At 29.4% G+C, this 20,227-nt stretch overlaps 7 protein-coding genes across 17 annotated transcripts in view; 5 read left to right on the forward strand and 2 right to left on the reverse strand.

The window, feature by feature from the left end:
* The first annotated feature begins 354 nt into the window (after window positions 1–354).
* On the forward strand, window positions 355–2,710 carry LOC124957734 (dephospho-CoA kinase). Its single transcript, XM_047514964.1, has 3 exons — window positions 355–640; window positions 1,067–1,358; window positions 1,437–2,710. The coding sequence occupies exons 1-3, from the start codon at window positions 529–531 to the stop codon at window positions 1,738–1,740; spliced, it is 708 nt and encodes a 235-aa protein (XP_047370920.1). The 5' UTR covers window positions 355–528; the 3' UTR covers window positions 1,741–2,710.
* A 136-nt stretch (window positions 2,711–2,846) lies between these two features.
* On the reverse strand, window positions 2,847–8,107 carry LOC124957732 (zinc finger CCCH domain-containing protein 10-like). Of its 2 annotated transcripts, XM_047514962.1 has the most exons (4): window positions 7,918–8,107; window positions 4,864–5,493; window positions 4,448–4,733; window positions 2,847–4,244 (listed from the first exon to the last, which is right to left on the reverse strand). In XM_047514962.1, the coding sequence occupies exons 2-4, from the start codon at window positions 5,391–5,393 to the stop codon at window positions 3,774–3,776; spliced, it is 1,287 nt and encodes a 428-aa protein (XP_047370918.1). In that variant the 5' UTR covers window positions 5,394–5,493; window positions 7,918–8,107; the 3' UTR covers window positions 2,847–3,773. The 2 variants fall into 2 exon arrangements, with proteins under 2 accessions (XP_047370918.1, XP_047370917.1); XM_047514961.1 differs by lacking the exon at window positions 7,918–8,107 and having other exon boundaries at window positions 4,864–6,032.
* LOC124957731 (sarcolemmal membrane-associated protein) lies at window positions 6,327–18,353 on the reverse strand. 3 transcript variants are annotated; one of them, XM_047514960.1, is made up of 4 exons: window positions 17,839–18,353; window positions 17,011–17,178; window positions 12,909–14,632; window positions 6,327–12,808 (listed from the first exon to the last, which is right to left on the reverse strand). In XM_047514960.1, exon 4 carries the CDS (start codon window positions 11,057–11,059, stop codon window positions 8,663–8,665), a length of 2,397 nt encoding a protein of 798 aa, XP_047370916.1. In that variant the 5' UTR covers window positions 11,060–12,808; window positions 12,909–14,632; window positions 17,011–17,178; window positions 17,839–18,353; the 3' UTR covers window positions 6,327–8,662. The 3 variants fall into 3 exon arrangements, with proteins under 3 accessions (XP_047370916.1, XP_047370915.1, XP_047370913.1); XM_047514959.1 differs by having other exon boundaries at window positions 6,327–12,759; window positions 12,831–14,632; XM_047514957.1 differs by having other exon boundaries at window positions 6,327–14,632.
* LOC124957733 (G patch domain-containing protein 11) lies at window positions 12,468–14,256 on the forward strand. The gene is made up of 2 exons (XM_047514963.1): window positions 12,468–13,624; window positions 13,682–14,256. The coding sequence occupies exons 1-2, from the start codon at window positions 13,399–13,401 to the stop codon at window positions 14,215–14,217; spliced, it is 762 nt and encodes a 253-aa protein (XP_047370919.1). The 5' UTR covers window positions 12,468–13,398; the 3' UTR covers window positions 14,218–14,256.
* LOC124957737 (partner of bursicon) lies at window positions 14,079–15,585 on the forward strand. 2 transcript variants are annotated; one of them, XM_047514968.1, is made up of 5 exons: window positions 14,079–14,220; window positions 14,305–14,345; window positions 14,734–14,788; window positions 14,901–15,025; window positions 15,100–15,583. In XM_047514968.1, exons 2-5 carry the CDS (start codon window positions 14,328–14,330, stop codon window positions 15,268–15,270), a joined length of 369 nt encoding a protein of 122 aa, XP_047370924.1. In that variant the 5' UTR covers window positions 14,079–14,220; window positions 14,305–14,327; the 3' UTR covers window positions 15,271–15,583. The 2 variants fall into 2 exon arrangements, with proteins under 2 accessions (XP_047370924.1, XP_047370923.1); XM_047514967.1 differs by lacking the exons at window positions 14,079–14,220; window positions 14,305–14,345 and having other exon boundaries at window positions 14,401–14,788; window positions 15,100–15,585.
* Window positions 16,852–18,697, forward strand: LOC124957735 (bursicon). Of its 2 annotated transcripts, none has more exons than XM_047514966.1 (3): window positions 16,852–16,901; window positions 17,018–17,184; window positions 17,851–18,347. In XM_047514966.1, the coding sequence occupies exons 1-3, from the start codon at window positions 16,865–16,867 to the stop codon at window positions 17,992–17,994; spliced, it is 348 nt and encodes a 115-aa protein (XP_047370922.1). In that variant the 5' UTR covers window positions 16,852–16,864; the 3' UTR covers window positions 17,995–18,347. The 2 variants fall into 2 exon arrangements, with proteins under 2 accessions (XP_047370922.1, XP_047370921.1); XM_047514965.1 differs by lacking the exon at window positions 16,852–16,901 and adding an exon at window positions 18,368–18,697 and having other exon boundaries at window positions 17,003–17,184; window positions 17,851–17,976.
* A 386-nt stretch (window positions 18,698–19,083) lies between these two features.
* LOC124957778 (tyrosine-protein kinase CSK-like) overlaps window positions 19,084–20,227 on the forward strand; it is a 10,008-nt gene continuing 8,864 nt past the window's right edge. For 3 of the 6 annotated variants that reach the window (XM_047515087.1, XM_047515085.1, XM_047515086.1), the window contains exon 1: window positions 19,084–19,266. The gene's annotated coding sequence lies outside the window, so the exon portion shown is untranslated. The remainder of the gene's footprint in view (window positions 19,267–20,227) is intronic. The other 3 variants (XM_047515082.1, XM_047515084.1, XM_047515083.1) reach the window with 1 other exon arrangement.

Genomic DNA, 20,227 nt, shown 5'->3' on the forward strand with positions numbered 1-20,227 from the left:
TTTCTATTCAAATATTTTTTCACTTTTTATTTCTATTTTATTTATTTCATCTCGTTTATTTATTTGCTTCTCTGAAAGTGCAAAAAGAATTTACTATTAATTTAAATATTTACTATCATATATATGAATATATATATATATATATATATATATATATGTATATGTATATATAAGTGCACAATAAATTATTATTGTTTATTCTAACCATATAATTGTCCGACATTACAAATCAATCATTAAGCAATAAATTACATATTTTTTGTATAATTTAAATTTAAATCCACCGGATGTTTAACCATAATGATCTATGTTGTATATGATCTAGGGATATTTTTATCGCAACAAAATCTAGTAAATTCAAGGAAATATTTAGAAAGATTTGACGTGATAAGAACATTGTTCGTTCTTACAAGTTTCACTTTTACGGAGTAGTTTAAGCTTTTTAGAATCCATGTATAGTTTAATGACGATGTTGACGTGACAAAATTCTGAAAATATTGCAGACTTCTAATCTAAATTATCTTTATAATGTTCCTAGTAGGCTTGACAGGTGGAATAGCCACTGGAAAAAGTGCTGTGGCTGGTGTATTTCGCGAACATGGCATACCCGTCATTGATGCCGATGCGATAGCCCGTAAAGGTTAGATATGATTAATTATATTACTAGTGTCACATTGAATACAAAATGAACTTTACTCGTAAGAAGATAAAAGTATTAAGAATTAATGAGAAATACATATCGGCTCGAATTTTTCATTATTACACGATGCACTATTACACTATTGCACGATGTCATCGTGCAATTAGATGATATAATTATTCTTTTAAAAGGAATTCCTTGTAACAAAAGTCTTAATGCAAAAGTTTGTTTATGTAGATTCTTGTACGATATAAATAAAAGTCATTCAAAATGATTTTTACTTTGTCAAATATAAGCTTCTTAAATGAATAAAATATCTATTTAAAAAATATAAGATCTCTTATTTAAAATATAAATTTATCGACGTTCTCCTTACGATTTAAAAGAAATATTGCTTTTTAATTATTATACTTCTTATATTTATAGTTGTGGAACCAGGAAAACCAGCTTGGCATAAAATACAAATGGAATTTGGTCCTGAGGTATTTCTCAGTACAAAAAAACTTGACAGAGCCAAACTAGGCGATATTATTTTCAATGATGTTGAAAAAAGAAAAAAACTAAATGCTATTACCCATCCAGACATATATAGAGAAATATATTGGCAAACATTTAAATATTTTGTACAGGGCCATTCATTTATAGTTCTGGAATTACCGTTACTCTTTGAATCAGGACATATGTTGAATTATTTGCATAAGATTATTGTTGTAACTTGGTAAGTTGTTTTCTTATTATTATTATTATTATTATTGTTAAATCAATATTAATATTTGTAATTACTTACCATTTTCAGCGAAGAGGATCTACAATTACAAAGATTAATAGAACGTACGGGATTTACAGAAGCTAAAGCAAAACTAAGAATAGAAGCTCAAATGTCTTTAGAAAAAAAAGCAGATATGGCAAATTTTGTAATAGAAAATTCAGGAACCGAACGTGATACTAGAGAACAAACTATTAAAGTAATTAATGTGTTGAGATGTTCAAAGTACCATTGGAAATTACGTTTTATAGTCGGTTTTTGTTGCACTGTTCTATTAGCTGGTGCATATTGGTTAAGAAACAGATCATTTAAATCCTTGCCAGCAACAACATAGAAATAAGTTTTAACAAAAGTTACAGCACGAATTCTGATAACGATGAGGAATGTATTAAGCCAAATATGTTAATTTAATTAATCATCCTATTTTTAAAAGAAATGCAATAATTGCATACATATATGCATCGACACACTGCTACCTTTTTTTATATATATATACACAGTGTATATACATATATTTTAAAGTAAAAAATAAAATATATTGATTCGTCGATAATCAAATATACGTACTGAAAAATGCAAGACAGTGTTCTTCACAATAAACGATTACAGTACTGTACATATCAAAGATCTAAGAAACCAAAAATAATATTATGTGTATAAATAATGATATAAATTACAAGCAACTTCCATTTTATATACAATTAAAAATCTTAGAAACACAAGAAAAACTGTACGATTATTACATCAGAAGGAATATGTAGAATGAAAATAATAACTTTGTAACATTACGTACGGCATAACGCAACTAAAATATATTTTTGTTCTTATCTAAAACAGAAATAATTAATACTTTGATTTTTACCAAATATATATTGTAGTATAATATATATTTCTTTTTATCAACTATTTTATGTATTAAGATTGTTCTTCTTTATAGTTAATTTTATTCAATTGCATTTATGCTATATAAGCTGAAGTTAAAATATACCATAGATTGTACTCATATCAATGAAAGAAAAAAATGTAATATGTGGTGGTACGTTTAATAAAGATTCGGGATTTTTAACAACATAAAGTTGTTTCTTTAAGAGTTGTTATATAATCAAATTATATAATTTTTTTCTTTCTTCTTTCTCTTTCAACATTCCGTTCTTCTTCAATTACTTACATAATTAACCAAATAAACCAATAAACCAATAAATACGATATTCGAGAGAAATTAGAACCACAGAAGGAAGCAATACGTACAAATCGTGTGAAGATGTATCAATATTACATAATAAATCAAATATTTTTTTTCATAATTTATTATAAATATTTTATATATCCCTACGCGTCAAAATTATGATTAGAATTCTTACCTTCTTTTCCTTTTTTTTTTCTCCCCTTATTTAAATATGACGATTTTGTCAAAAGTTTACATAAATATGCACAATGGGCCTTGATGTGTATTTAATTTATTAAAATATTGCTATTTTATAAGAATAGTCGACTTATTTATTGAAAATGGGAGTATAAACATTTTCTTGGAAAACAATGAAGCAACAAAATATTTACAGCCTTGCATACAGAAAACAGTTACAGGGTTCGCTACTACCTTAATTCAGTGACGAGTCTTCACTGTGACCTAATATATTTCATTCTATTTTGTACTTACATTAATTTAATAATCTAAATGAGTTCCTTCTTACATATTTCTTACTTTACAATTTTTCTCACAGATTCGCTTAGCTATTTTGCAAATGACTATACGCATATATTGATATTTTTTTTGTGATGTTTATCATATAAAACAAAGTCAGTGATTTGTTGTTTCTTTATCAACCTCTACATATTCAATTACGTATGCATTAATAAATCGGAAACAATTTATATTTCAATCACACATTATACTGATTACATTCATACGATCCTCATTTTTCATTACTTTGCAGAGTAAATTTTTAAAGAGATAAGTAAAAATGCGATATTCGAGAAAAATTAGAACCACAGAAGGAAGCAATATATACAAATCGTGTGAAGATGTATGAACATCTTAAAGGAGTGCATGGAAACTGTACTGCTATAAAAGTCGCGTTTTTACGTTTACCCTGCATAATAAATTATATAAATTTTCCAATATAATGAGAACAGCAGTTCCGTCAATATTTTTGGTATTCATTAAAGTCATCCTTTAGATGTACACAGACGCATTTCGGCTAGGTACACACATACGTTTGTTACTTTCTGCATTTTCACCATTTCTTTACAAGGTATTATTGTAAAGATATTCGGTCAAAGTTCAAGCCCCAAAGTCACAAATACAGAAAGCAACTATTTATTCCTTGACTCACCTAGTAAACCGAAAAGCTTTCTCTGGTCGATGCATTACTGCAAAACAGGCCTAAGTTCTTGAGTCATGATAGGATAGGAAACCAAAGGTGCGGTTGCACCTGATATTGAAAGAGGTAAACTGGCAGGTTGTTGCGTATTAGGTGGTTGTTGATTTGTCGCTTGTGGACCTGAACCACTCATCGTGATAGTCTGCTGTGCCATGGTCACGATAGGTGGTGGAATCGAGACAGGAGCCATGGACACCGCAGCAATAGATACGGGTGCGACCGTAGCTATGCTTACTGGAACAGTGGCTACACTCGCTGTAACCGTACGTAATGTACCAGCTGCTACAGCAGCATTGACCATTTGTTGTGGAGTAGGAGCTTGAGACGGTGGAACGGTGTTTGTAATTGTAACCGCTGGGACTGTCACAGCAGTCACATTTGCAGTTCGTTTTCCTGACATTCTCAATTGAGCATTTTGATCCAGCAAAAACTCATTGGTTGCGGTCAAATCGCTGACCTATAATAACAATAAGAATAATAACAATAAGAATAATTTCAATATGTATAATAACAATAAGAATGATAGCAATAAGAATAAGAACAATAATAATAATAACAACAACAACAACAACAACAACAACAACAATAATAATAATAATAATAATAAATATCTGATGATTCACTCGGAGAGTATATTACGAGTCCGATGAAGATAATAACCTGTTTCTTTAGTTCCTCTATCTTCTTTCGTAATAATGCATTTTCATCCTCTAAAACAATAGCCCTAGCTTCATTACGAGGTATTACTGGATAATAATAGCCTGGTGTAACCGGCTGTGCGGTATGTTGACCAACGATTTGCGAAGTTTCGAAGTGGACGACCGTCTCACCGGAAACTATTCGTCGCTTTGGCTCCGGTGGTCCTATGTAATCTGTTGGATGCTGAGACGTATTATAGCCATTGCTTGCAACTAAATTGTGTTGTTCCTCCATCGGCCAATGGAAACTATATACAAATATAATTCATTGATTAATAGGCGCTTGACAAATTGAAATAGTTTTATTTTGAAAATCATGGATTATCTAAAAATAAAATGATGATCTAAGAAACATGACGACATGATTTTATTACTTACTTTCTGTCCTCCTCATATCTACGACTTTCATTATTGCTAGGACTATTGAAATTATGAGGAGGTCTTGACGCACTGTTATGCGACGTTTGGGTCAAACTATGTTGTGGTTCTTCCTTCTTCACGTGTCTGTATTTACACTGTGTCCTTTGGCAAGTACCTTTAATAAAATCTTTGCAAAGAGGATACTCGGACTTTTCACTATTATTTTTCAACCTATTTAAAACATGAGCCGGTAACTCTCCCGTCGCACGAAAACGTTTCTCTTCGTTCTCCGTACAATGTAAAAATTTACAACCCGGCCAATTGCACATGCCATTTTGAAAGTCATGACAAAATGTGTAACCCTCGACCGGATCATCGTCCGAACGTTCGTGAAGATATTTGCAACGTTTCCCTCTGTGGCAAACATTTCGTAGAAAATCTCTGCAGATGCGAGTGGGTGAGGTATCGCCATTCGTGACCTGTCCATCCGACATATTTTTATTTTGGTCGTTCGACGAGTTTTCCACCTTCTTATTCAACTTCTTCATTGCTCTGACATCAGCATTACAAGATTATAATTACGATAATACTCGTATGGTTCGTTTTATTAATTATACTCCTCAGTTCCTTGGAGACGATCTCCTGTATCTAGAGACAAAACAAAAACAAAAGAATAATAAAAAGTTAGAGAAAAAGATAAATTAGAAATTTGTATCTATTATTATTACGTATTACGGTCGACAATAGCGTGTAAAAAGATACATAACATATACAATGTCGTCTTTATATTCAACGATCCTTCAAACCGCGAGGTACGTATCAACGCGTATTTTCCTATCTAAATTACATAATCTCTCGCATCAAAACGTCGCAGAAGCGACGATGCTAACGAAAGAGATCCATTCATGAGAGGTCTACGTTTATTTCAGTAGCATATGGCCAATTGATATAAAGCTGAATATAGGCTGAATTATCAAGAGACTGTAAAATACAGATACGCGACCTGTATCATATATAATTCTTAAAAATAGCACTCGAATCGATTGCGCTTCAATGTATCTTTTTTAAATACACTCTTTTCTTTTTCTTTTTCTGCCGGCTTGTTCCACTTTTTTTTTATTAATTTTTACTATTTCTTTTTATTTTTTTTTATTTTTTTTATTTTATTTTATTTTATTTTTTTTTATTAATTTTCTTCTTTTTTTTTTTTATTTCTTTTTCATGTTTTTGATTTATTGTTCGAACAGAAATTTCTTTCGTAAAAACGTACAAAAAGTTTCGATAAAAATTTATAATGACAAAATAACAAAAGATTCGTAAGAATAATGATTCACAACTGAACAATTAAATTGATATAAAATGGGGTTTTTTTTTTCAATTTATAAAATGTCTAGAGACAATACAACTATAATTGATCTATCGTTTACTCTACTATAGTAGTTTCACATGCCTTAGGTCTTACAAAATGAGAAAAAAATACATTCTCAATTAAGTTAATTTTTATTTTTTATGACTTATACATTAGTATTAAGGTTATATCAACAATATTATGTACAAGTAGGATTTGCTATATAAATTTCCACGATTCTCTTGTCTTTCTTTTTAAATTCAAGTGACGAAAGTGACAATCGTGAGAGACTATTTGATTTTCTTTCTCTCGAAAGACAAAAATCGAGAATATATTTATAATCCAATATCTTCTTTCTTTTTTTCTTTTCTTTCTCTCTTACAATTACGTCTCTTTTAATAATTCTTTTAACGCGGAAAATGTTGATCGAGCAATGGCACTCTAATTAAAACTAATGAATCAAGGTACGATTAAATTCGATTATATTCATATAAAAAGAATTCAATGGAAAAGTGTACAATTCGGAAATCTGTCTTTCTATATTTTCTTTTTCTTTTTATCAATTTTTTTTCCTTTTCTTTTTTTTCTTTTTTTTTTCGTTTTTCTTTCTTTTTCTTTTTGAATAGATGCCTAGATCATTTTCTTTTTATCGCTGTAGGATCGAAAAATCCTTGTACCGATTAGCTTTAAAAAAGTCTACAAGTATATGAGAATAATCTGCTTAATAATTATTAGGTCGGTCGATTAGATATGCTTTCTAATATGATGATATCAATGCAAATGAAGATATAGATCGAGCGTGCATATTTATAAAAAAAAAAAAAACAAAAAAATAAAAATAAAAAAAAAAATAAAATAAAAAAATATACGAAAAATGTATTATTTAAATAATAATTAAATTCGAAAATAGTGAGCATTTAAAGCTTTTGCACAATCCGCGTAGACAAAAACACATTGATTAAGAACGCATAGATAAATAGATAATCGTAATTATACACTATCGATAAATAGAACTTGCGGTACCATTACAAAATCAATTTTATTTTAAACAACTCAATCAATAACATGCCTGTGCATGAAGCACGCTTGCGGTGAAAAACTACGCAACACATCTTTTTACAAACAACTGAACACGTGCCATATGTATTATGAAACGACACTCCAACTATAAATGATAATATGAAAGATAAAAAAAAAAAATAATAAAAAATAAAAAAAAAATAAAAAAAAAAGTGAACTTTAAACTATTAATTTCAAAAAGATTGTATATCTGTGTGTGTGTGTGTGTGTGTATATGAATGAGTATACATGTAATAGATATCGGTGACGAAACGGTAATTTGGGTAAGATAAATTTTGCGATAAGAAATCTTGTAGAAGAAAAAGAAGAAGAAGAAGAAGAAGAAGAAGAAGAAGAAGAAGAAGAAGAAGAAGAAGAAGAAGAAGAAAAAGAAGAAGAAGAAGAAGAAGAAAGATTTACAGCCACCGTACAACACATTTTATAAAAATTTGTTCGCATGCGTGATCTCAACGTGATAGTCGATTGTAAAATAAGACTCTTTTTTGTCTATATTCTTGTCCCTTTTTTCTTTTTTGTTTGTTTGTTTATTTGTTACTTTCATACTCAGGCAAAAAAAAGAAAAGACATACAATAAACGGAAAATAATGAGATAATATATTGATGAACACACTTTGCTCAGTTAATTTTGTGTCATAGCCACTTGCCATTCATTGATCGATCCAACGAAGACGTTGCATTATAAATAATCGCGACGACGTGTTAACACGAAGCGTGTGGCATTGTAATCCGATACTAAATGCCACCACAACTTTGAAAAGATATGATTATTCAGATTGGCAGCATATTGAACATTTTCAGTGGTATTGTCTAGTTTCTTCTCTAAATATGTTCCATCTAGCCGTAGTTTCATTTTAAATCGATACACAATGCATATGTCCATAGAATATATAATACTGCCTTTGATTTTTCATTCCTCCAAAAGAATTTAAAAAAAAAAAAAAAAAAAAAAAAAAAAAAAAAAAAAAAAAAAAAAAAACAAAAAAAAACAAAAAAAAAACAAAAAAAAAAACAAAAAAAAAGTAAAAACTGAAAAATTCCTGAATTTGGTTCTTTATGGATACGTTCATTTGTATATCATACTATTTACAAATTTGTTTAATCTTAATCATATAAAAAAACGTTAAATTTCTCAAATAGAGATTATAAATTTTCCAGACCTAAATCCACTTCTACAGTTATACAGAATAAAACTTGAGTTTGTGATTGCACCACATATTATAGCTAATATTGTTATTTTTTTTTTTTTTTATTACTATTATTAATTATTATAATAATAATATTATTATTATTATTATTATTATTAATATTATTATTATTACTGTAGATAAAAAATTAAAAAGGAGATATATTACTTCTCATAGAGAAAATTATTTACAAAAGCAAAAAACATTAGAAGATTTTTTCTAGCAACATGCAGACTAACGCTATTACAATGGGAACAACATAATGTATTGGCACAGTGTAGGTTGCATTTAGCAAATCACCACACTGTTGCTTTAATGTGGTATATTTTTTTAATAGTTCTCCTCTTTCATCTAAAAAGGCATTGTACTTTTCTTTCACTATTACTAATTCTTCATTAACTTCCTGCATCCTTTGAGCCTCATTTTTCGCACGATAATACAATTCCTTCAACCTATCCATAATGATCTCAGTTGGTTCATGAATCAACGAGTCTCTTAATTCTTCTAATTCCTGCTTGACCACTTGTTGTGCTTCCAGGCTGTCTTCACCTTTTAAAGAATCTAAAGATCCAATTAGAGTGTGCAATATATATTCTTTTGAATGCAAACTCTGTTGCATACTTTCATTCTTAGTCATAGGCTTTAATGTCTTAATATAATCTCCTTCTAGATGATCTTCGTCGTCACAGTCTTTATTTAAGTCAACTTTTTCGTTGACATTCTTCTCTTCAATTTGTTCATATTTTTCTGTTGTTATATTCTCTACTTCTCTGAAAGACTTTTCAGAATCTACGGTATCACTTGCTTTTTCTAATAATTCGTTCTCCTTTTCTGTTTGTTCTGTTGGCTCATAATAAACTTCTAATTGCTCGCCATTTTCATTGGACGCAAATCTAACTTCCGCTTTATGTGGTACAAATATCTCTTTAATTTCTCCAAAGGCATGTTCTTCTTTCTTGTTTTCTATAGTCGATTTTATGCTAACATCATCACTAGCAACACTGCATGTTTCATCCGTTGCATCCGAATCTATATCAGCATCTGAATTAATATCCAAATTGTCTAAATTAGCATTTCCATTTACTAATGTTCTCCTAGATGGAGGAGGCAAAATATATTCTGTTAAATTATCATTTCCCACTGCCAAGTCATCTAATTTCTCTTTTGAACTAAATGATTCAGAATTTACTACTTTCAATTGATTAGAATCTATATCTTGTAAATTAAATTGATTATCTTGTTCTTCTTTAAAATTACTTTCAGAATCCATTTCTATATTGCCAGCACTAATAGAATTTAATTTATTCAAAATTGCATTAATAGCATCAATAGGATTCTCTCCATCTTTTGAATCAAAATTTTCACTTGTAACTAATTTTGGATCCATATCTTGCAGAGTTTGCATATAATTTCTCAAGGCAGTGATCTGCTTAAGAATATTAACCGAACTTAATCTAGACTTTTGTAATCTTGCCAACAAGTTTTGTTCTTTTGCCTCTTGACGTTCCAATGTTTTTAATATAACTTGTATCTCTTGTTCTGCATTTTGCTTCACTACTTTTAATTTTTCTTCAGTTTCCAAAAGTTTGTTCGTCGTTTCTTGGAGTTTCTTTTGTACTTCTGTATATTTGACACTAAGTTCTTGCAATTCATTTTGAGTATATTTTGAAACACTGTGCAAACTCTGATTTTCTTCCTCAGTTTCGCTTAATTGAGTTTCTACATGCACTAGTCTTTTAGCAATTTCCAGCTTTTCTTGCAAAATTTTCTGCAATGCTTCCTTTGCTGTATTTTGATATTGTGCTTTTTCCTCTTGAAGTTTTACAAGTTCATTTCTAATCTTATCTTCTGTGTAATTTTTAGAATAAACAACCAGTTGATTTTCCACAGTTTCAACCCATGATAACAAACGATCTTCCGTTATTAATGCTTTCCATGACTGATTAGTAACTTTTCGAATATTTTCTACCAGTTGTTGAAGATGTCCTAGTTTAGAATTAAGCGCCTTTTCCCTCCTAGAAGCTTCTTGTATAACTTGATACAATTTATATAAATCCTCTAAGGAAACATTACTACCTACCGGTGTAACAGATGTGCTAAGACTAGCTTTAGCTTCTTTACCATCCGGCAGATAAAGCTTTATTGTTGCCACTATACAACCATGCGTTACTTTCTTTGTATTCTCTACTACATCCACTCCAAATTGAACTATGTCTCCTGAACATACTTCTTCGGCTGCAGATTCTAAGCCTGAAGTACTTAACCTTTGATTGTTAATGAATGTTCCATTGCTACTACGAGTATCTTGTAAATAAAATTTTCCACCGGTATACCAAAGCAATGCGTGATTCCTTGACAACACTCTACAGTCAAAGATCGCATTATTTGGAGCAGCCCTTACTCTGGCCACTGAACGACCTATTTTCACAGGTTCTTCCAAAGTCAACGTACGTTCTTGAAACGGATGAGAGTTGTCCCTGCAAATCAGGACAACTTTCGGTGCCATCTTATTGTCCTGCATGTTGCTCAAGCTCAGATTGTTATTATTCTGAGCAGCAGGATAATTGGCATTTTGTACCCATCCACCACTGGCTACAACCATAGCCGAATATCTTGGACGAACCAGACAGTGTGAACTCTATTCCAAAATAGCCTTGAGGACGTAATAATATTCTTTAGCGATAGAGTGTCGAGAAAAAATGCGGAAGAGGAAGATAGAAACTCGCACGCGGTATTGTATATCTCATCGAGGATAATCTCGATAAATCGTTTCTTCTTGATTTCGTACTTAGGCACGCACCGTGCACTTCGTACACACCCGAACCTCAGAATTCGGTCACGAGAAGAATCGTGCTCGAAACTCTTGCGACCTACGACTCGTCACGCCTCCTCGTGACAGACGAATTAGCATGTTTCTACGATGGAAAGAAATCTTTATCTTCGTTATTATGATTTTCCGTTGTCGTCTCTCTTCGATCGTTCCTTGTTACCTTTACGAATTTCTTTTTCCGTGCATAGTCTCGTCTCGATACGATAAGATAGAAATGAAAATCTGATTCGTATCCTTCCCACTTCAATTTTCTTTTACTGCTTAATAAAAGAATTCACTGATTTGGTCTCTTCTCAAAATCTATGACAACGATTAACAGGTAAAGGTATGTTTCTCGAAATAAGCAGATCGGCCACTCTGCTTCTCTTTCTCTCTCCTTCTCTTCCCTCTCTACACGTTAGCACTTTCCTCCCTCTAAACGAGTCCTCCTTTTAACGCCTCCTTCCTTCTCTCTATCTTGCACTCACTCTTCCACCTTTCGCTTTTACGCTCTATACTCTTATATATTCTCACAAGGCTCAAACAACAAATAAGGTAAACGCGATACTTTTAGATGATACATTGTTCAAAAGTCGAGAACAAAGTGATTCAATCACGAAATGATTTGTAACACTCTATATAACAGTCATACAGTAATACAGAAGTTTGACAAAATTTGTCAGCTGCGCAACTCGACTTGCGCATCGGTCGGCCATGTTACAAGCCGCCAATCGTCATCCAACATCCTCTACTATATATGTATATATACGCACACATAGAAATTGTACGTATCCATGTACCTGTACGTGTATCGCTTACGGCAGCGAATATACCTGAAGCTCGTAAATTGTAACCACTATAGGTTATGTTTTATAGAACTAGCAAACGAAAGAACGAACAGCCTGGTAAGAACCTGTCTGGCTTTATCGGTGGAAAATATCGGAAACAGGAAATTAACCAAAGAGATAAACGTGCCTTCTTATCATGATTCTCTCTCTCAAATGAATTTTTATTCAAAAAGAATATTATCTCTATCGAAACAAATATCTTTGAGACGTAAATGATGAAAAAATAAATGTCACGTTTATTAATCTTATATCGTTCAAATATATCAATCAAATTTTATCTTAGTTCATTGGGAATTCTATGAAAATGAGTAATTGCTGATGATGACATAATTGAGGCACGTAAGTACTACGTATTATAGCGTATTACTGGACGAGTTCATTCGAATCGATTATAGCCAAAAGACCAATCGAATAAATAACGACTAAATAATGACTAAATAAAAGGTTAATAATAAACCTGATCATATTATGAATAAACTTTTTCTTCTCATCTATATGAATATAAAAGACGACAAATCATGATATCGTCAATCCTTTCACTTTTGTGTCCTCTTCATTTCGTGCAAATGAGCGGAGTCCCATTACATCACGCTATCTATCTCCATGCTGATCTGAATAATTTCAAATATGCGCGGGCGTTTCTTCCTTGAATATCAATATAAATTATAAGATCTTTTGAAAAATATCAAACTCTCTGTAAACATTAAAATAAATACCTTCGTATTGATTATTTTCTAAGCTTCAAAGCTTTATTATTCATGATAGTATATTGAAAAAGATCCGTTGGCTTATACCTTAATATTTTTCTTCTTCTTCTAATATTTTTTTGATTAAAAATTTTTCAAAATCCTATTATTATATTTTTCAAAATATAATAAACACGAAATAATTCGATCCTCTGTCTATTTTAAAAGTTTTTATGATTGATGCAGTTTTTTCTACTACATTAATGACGCCTCTACGAGAGAGACTATGTTTGTTGTACGTTTAGTACGCGTTATAAGCACAGCTGCGTCTTAACCTCAAAACATAGTGTTTTATTAAAGTATTTTCCAATTAAAGTCATTGTACTAAGGACTACCTAAACATTAAAAAGATATGCGCATAAATATGAACTTTTTATCCATAAATAAATGGTCTACTTCTTTAATTCATATATAAAATTTATCTTAAACGATAATTGATAAGTGATACTGACGTTAATAAAAAATTTTTGTCAAAAGTGAAAGTTTATATAAAAAATTTCTTCTGATATTAAGTATAAAAATAATTGAACAAACTAAAATGTCAGATGATGAAGATTATATGTCCGATAAGTTTTTACAATTGTCTGAAAAATGTGCTACGCCAAGTCTAGTTTATAGACATACAGATAAAAGACAATTCGAATTAGAAAAAAGAAAAGCTGAGCATGAAGCAAAAATGAAAGAAAAAAATAAATCAATACATTTAATAGAGCGTGAAAAACGAGAAGAGGGCATGTCTAATGCCATAGCAAGTAGTAATAAAGGTGAGTTCTACAAATAACTTATAAAGTTAATCCTATTTATCTCTTCTTTGCTTATAGGTTTTGCTTTGCTTATGAAAATGGGATATAAACCAGGACAAGGTATAGGAAAAACAGAATCAGGTATGATTGAGCCAATTGGAATAGAATTGAAAGCTGATCGACATGGATTAGGCAAAACATCGGCAAAAAAAGAAACCAAATCAAAAATAGTAGATACACGATTAGATAATTCACATATGCAAGATTTCCGAGAGAGATTGGCAGAAACAAAATTAGAACAAATGTTAAAAGTAGATTTATATAAAAGCCAAAAAGTTTGTCAACAACTAGATGCTAAAGCAAACAAAGAAGAACCTTTAGAATCTTGGTTTTGGGTAAATGATTTGGAGAAAAAAGAAGATGAAAATGAAGAAGAAGAAGAAGAGAAAGAAGAAGAAGAAGAAGAAGAAGATATTACTGTTAATGAGAAATTAGATATTCTAACAAAATATTTACGTGAAAAGTACTTTTATTGTATTTGGTGTGGTGTATTATTTGAAGATGAAAATGATTTAAGGGATAATTGTCCAGGATGTACAAGAAATGTTCATTAGAAAGTATACTAAAAATAAATAATCAATTCAATAATTCAATATACTACTTTTATATATTACACTGGTTTTTAATGTTACCACATTTAGATACGAGTTACATATGAGAGAAAATGTTTTACCAAAGGCAGGCAAGTTTTTTTGATACAGTTACCCCTACCACGTAGAAAAACATAAAAAAGCTATTAAATACATAATGCAAAATACTCTGAAAAAAGTATATCATGCTAGGAAATCAAGCACATTATAGTGTAAAAGCTAGAAGTGGTTTCACTGACTATTAACTCTTAGCAGGGGTTCAACACCCCAAGCTGTTACATATTGGGGGATACTTTCTTATAAAAGCAAGTGTTTCCTTTTCTCTGGTTTCATTTCTCCTCTGTACTTTGATCAGATCTTTACTAAAAGTAAACTAATCCTGAGAAAAGAAAATATTTAAATATTATTCTCATAATGACAAAATTCACCATATTTTTATTGATCATTACATCCTACTATAATTTTTGTGTTATTGCACAGATATTAGAAGATGAAAATTGTGAAACATTACAATCAGAAATTCATATTACTAAAGGTATAGTATCATAATATACAACTAAGACAATGAAAAAAAAAAAAAAATATATATATATACATATAAATAAACAAAATAAAAAAAAATATAATTGAGCTATTTTCTTTCATAGATGAATATGATGAGGTTGGACATATAAAAAGAACATGCAGTGGTGATATATCAGTTACTAAGTGTGAAGGATTTTGTACCTCACAAGTACAACCAAGTGTTATTACTGCCACTGGTTTTGCTAAGGTATATATACTAATTATAATTTATAATAAAGATGGATTACTAAATAAAATACATATATCTACTTTGTCTTTCAGGAATGTTATTGTTGCCGTGAAAGTTATTTGAAGGAGAGACTTGTTATTTTAAATCAATGCTATGATGCAGATGGAATAAAGTTAATGAACAATGAAGACGGAGTCATGGAAATAAAATTGCGAGAGCCAGCAGAATGCAAGTGTATAAAATGTGGAAATTTTTCCAGATGAAATTTGACAATGAAATAAACTTAAATTGAGGCAAAGTTGTGATAAAAATAACTTGAATTAAAAATGTGGAGATACTTGTACCACTGCTTACAATAAATTATATTCATAAAAATATGTTTTCTGTATATGCTTTACCTTTCCAAAATATCAAATATTATTTTTTTATAATAAAAAATAAATGAACTTCATTATGAATATTAGGAATATTAATAAAATACTATTGATATTAGGATACGAAACCAAAAATATTTTAATCTAAGTTAAATAATTATGAATTAGTAACAATATAGAGTTAAAGTTTTCAAAGTTTTTACTACACTTGTTATAATCCCTACATAAACTTCTAAGAGCCAAATTAAGTTATATATTCATATATGATAATATTAAAAATATGATATATTAATGATATCAAAAATCAGAATATTGGATCTATGGATTCTATATTTTTCTTTTTAATGCTTAGTTCCATCTGACCTTCTAACAATAATGTAACTTTTTCAAGACAATGATTAAGAGAATGATTTTTAGCATATCAAATATTATTTATATAAATATCATCTAAATGAATTAAATAGATAATAAACTTATTAAGTGAATAAAAATTTATAGCTATTATATTATTTAAGAAGCATGTTATAATAACTGTTTAAAAACAATAGAACATTATGTATTTTTATATTGTGATATATTAATATTTTTGATTATATATATTTATAAAAATAATGTTAATAAATGAATTTTAATAATACTCATTTTATATATACACATATAGTTTCTCATTTTATATACATACATACATACATATTTACATCATACATACATACATACATATTTACATCATACATACATACATACATACATATTTACATCATACATACATACATACATACATATATTATACATACAAACATACATACATACATACATACATATATTATACATACAAACATACATACATGCATACATACATCATACTTATATACATACATGCCTACATACATACATACATCCATCCATCATATACGTACATACATACATACATCACATACACATACATACATACATACATACATACATACATACATACATACATACATACATACATACATACATATATATAAAATTGAATATATATTATATATAAAAGAAGAATACTATAAAATTAAAGAAAATTTAAAAATGAATTTGATGATATTTTTACAAACAAATACTTAGATAAATATACCAATTGAAATATTTAAAAATAATATTGATTTTCTGTATTTAACCATTGATATTCTGTATGTAACCATTATAGCAACACATACTGAAAATTTACACCATTTATTACTCTTTAATAAAATGGATTATTTTATTAGTTTTAACTATGTGATACCTTACAGTAATAATCTTTTATTATATAATATTTTAAAAGATTATAAATACTAAACATTTATAAAGAGGGGAATATATAATAGTGTGAACTTGATATACACACCCTTAATATCATTTAGAAATGTAGTTAAGAGAAGGGAGGAAAAATAGCCACCCATAGAGTATAAAAGCTTACAGCAAAGGCTCAACAAGCACAGTAAAGTGCCAGAGAGCCAGCAGAATGTATCATAATAAAAGGATATTGTGGTGCCACGTTGGTAAATAAAAAAAATATTATTTTCAAGTATCGAATATAAAAAGTATTAAAAATAATTGATTTTAATAACTTAAAAGTTAAATGTAATAATATAGGATTTTATTACTTACTGCGTAGTTATAACAAGTATGCTGATGTGTATTCTATTTGAGAATACCAAAGCAATCGTAGGAATTGACGAATGTCAAGCAACTCCTGTGATACACTTTCTTCAATATCCAGGCTGTATTCCAAAACCAATACCTAGTTATGCTTGCAGAGGACGCTGTAGCAGCTATCTACAGGTAAAATAAAAAATATTTTAACTATGTTATGTTTCAAAAAAGAATCTGAACTTTTAAAAAGAGTTATATCTTATTATACTGTTAAAAAAAAGTTCAAAATAATTAGATTATAACCATATTAAAATTACAGAATATTTAGCAGAATATAAAAATTATTACAATTAGTTAAGTTTAATTAGTTAATTAGTTAAGAATTAATATAATACGGAATTGTTAAGTTTAACATTTAATTTTATAATACACATACACACACACACACACACACACATATATATATATATATATACATATATGTACTAATCATGAAAACCATGTAATATTATTCCATTATTATTTATAATAAAACTAAAACTTATTTATAATAAAACGCTTAAAGAAATATTAGAATAAATTAAAACATGGAAAACATTCTAAACTCAAATAAATGCCTTGATTATCGTTTAATTAGATAAAGTAAATAAATAATTTCGAATAAAGTTTGTATTATAAAGAAAGCATAATATGATTCACAGTAAAATTTATATCTCTAAGCAAGTCATTGTTTTGGATGCTATTTCGTAAAAATATTCACTAATTGAATGTATATTACATTTAATCGTATTATCTTAATCGCATTAATTAATATGATTATTATATAGTAAAGATTTAACTTACCTTTCGCTACAGGTGTCCGGATCGAAAATTTGGCAAATGGAAAGAAGCTGCATGTGTTGTCAAGAAAGCGGCGAAAGGGAGGCTAGTGTATCCCTTTTCTGTCCGAAAGCAAAACCAGGAGAAAGAAAATTCCGAAAGTTGAGTTTATTTTTTTAAACTCTTTATTGAATTTAAAAACTTCTCGCGAAACGCCATAAACTTTTTAAATTCGAATCGATGTGTCGTTTTCACATTGATGTTAACAGCAAACCGTTTGACACCACGAGTTTTGTACCGCCATATTGTTTTCGTGTAGAAACGGCCAGTACTGAAGGTATAGAAGATGACGATCGCGGGAATTTCAAACGATAATTAAATACGCGCCTCGTGATGAACTTTAAAAAAATAATTTTTCAATAATATCTTTTTTTTTACAAAATTCAATCCATAATTGTTGTTTTCGAATTTGAAAATTCAATTAACATTGAAAATATATCGAGAATAATTTCTCTTATGTTTTAAAAACATTTTCATTTTTTGAATTTTATAGGTTGTTACCAAAGCCCCGTTAGAATGTATGTGCAGACCATGTACCAGCATCGAAGAATATGCTATAATACCTCAGGAAATAGCTGGATTTGCCGAAGAAACTCCATTTACAACGTCCGCTCATTTTAGACGATCGCCTGGCCTATAATAATTTCATTTTAAATCTCTCGATGTATTTAAAAGATATAATAAATCAATGTGATGAAGAAATGGTATTATGTAATTCTAAAATAACAAATATTTTACCTTTACTAATTTTACAATATAAATTAATAATTTACATACTTAAACGGATATTATGTTTTCAAATACACAAACATACATGGATTTGTACAGCTTCTATTTAATAAAATTATAATATTTGAAAATATTATGAATTCGACTTATTCTTTAATGCATATATAACATTTTTATAAAAAAGAAAATACTTCAGGTCTGTATATTAAAAAATTTTCGAATGAAATATAATTATTATTCATTATTTAAATTCAAATTGATTCACAATAATAATTTATTCCCGCGTTCTAAAAGTTCTAGGAAAAAATAGAAACTAGAAAGTAGAGTTAAAAAAGAATTATGATTGGATGAGATTAGCGCACTCTTTGGGCATAGAAACGAATTAATCGTAATTTAGTTAAAGAAGTTGCCACACCTGAGAATCAACTTGTATTGCCCTGAAGTCAACTCCAGCTTCGTTTTTTCTGTGGAGGAAAAGATACTCTTCATTCGATTCGTGTGGAGCAAAATGGCCGCCCGCCCGAAGTGAGTCTGACGTTTCGTAAGGTGTTTATGACATTTTTTCGTGTAGTTTTTATAAAAATTCGTTTTATGTGAGACAGTGCCAGTGTTTTATCTATGTTTGTTTGCATCTTCGTGGAAATAAGCTGGCCGAGAGCATAGGTAAGTCCGATATTTTTGGTTAAATACGCGCGCAGATGATAAAATTTGTATATTACGATACCATCAAGTAAATTCAAAATTTCTTTGACACGTACATTCGGCATATTTCAAAAGGAGCATGCACAAACACAATCGTTCATCGCGTTACGATCTATAGATAATATCGTTGCGTGCTCTTCGGCCCACGTTCGATCGTTGAATTATACCGGGTGTATTATTTTTTTTGGAATATAAGTGGGCGTTATTTAAATGGCACAGACTATTGCATGCAAACTACGTCTGTTAAGAAGTTTATGTAAATAGTTTCTATTTTGTATTCATATAATTTGGGCTTAAAGAATTGTATGTGTGTCAAATGACATTATTTAAAGTATGCTTGAAAGTAGCGCATGCGAATAATCTACAATGATCTTAAAGATGTTATTAAAAATTATTTCCTTAACGTCTTCTCTTAGTTTCTAATATTTCTTTTCAGTCGTATAGAGTATATGTCTATGATTATGTTTATCATGATTTTTGTATCAGACATATAAGATTCTAATTTTAATGTACTTGATAGTGCATTGATACACAGATATTATTTACAGTGTTTTTATACAAAGATTGTGCTCAATGCTTATGTGTATGTATTAAAATTTCGTATCTAGAATAAATTAAATATCAATGAATAATATATTGTTCATTGTAGGATATCTAATCAGAGGGCTATGAACATTACTTATTTTAAAGACCGAGTATACTTTATGATTAGTCTCTTAAAATATTTTCCATTAGAATATATCAAGATGAGAAACAAATGAAACACAAAATATCCCATAGTATAAATCTATCAAGACAGAATTTTTTGATCAGTATTCTCATCCTGTTAACGTATGAAGAATAGTGTGAATCAAGTAATTAATGTATTTGGAAGATAGCAAAGTAGTCAATGTTAGTATATAGAATCATGCGAGTTCTAGCA

This window comes from Vespa velutina, chromosome 2 (assembly GCF_912470025.1).
Source record: "Vespa velutina chromosome 2, iVesVel2.1, whole genome shotgun sequence".
Lineage (NCBI taxonomy): Eukaryota > Metazoa > Arthropoda > Insecta > Hymenoptera > Vespidae > Vespa > Vespa velutina.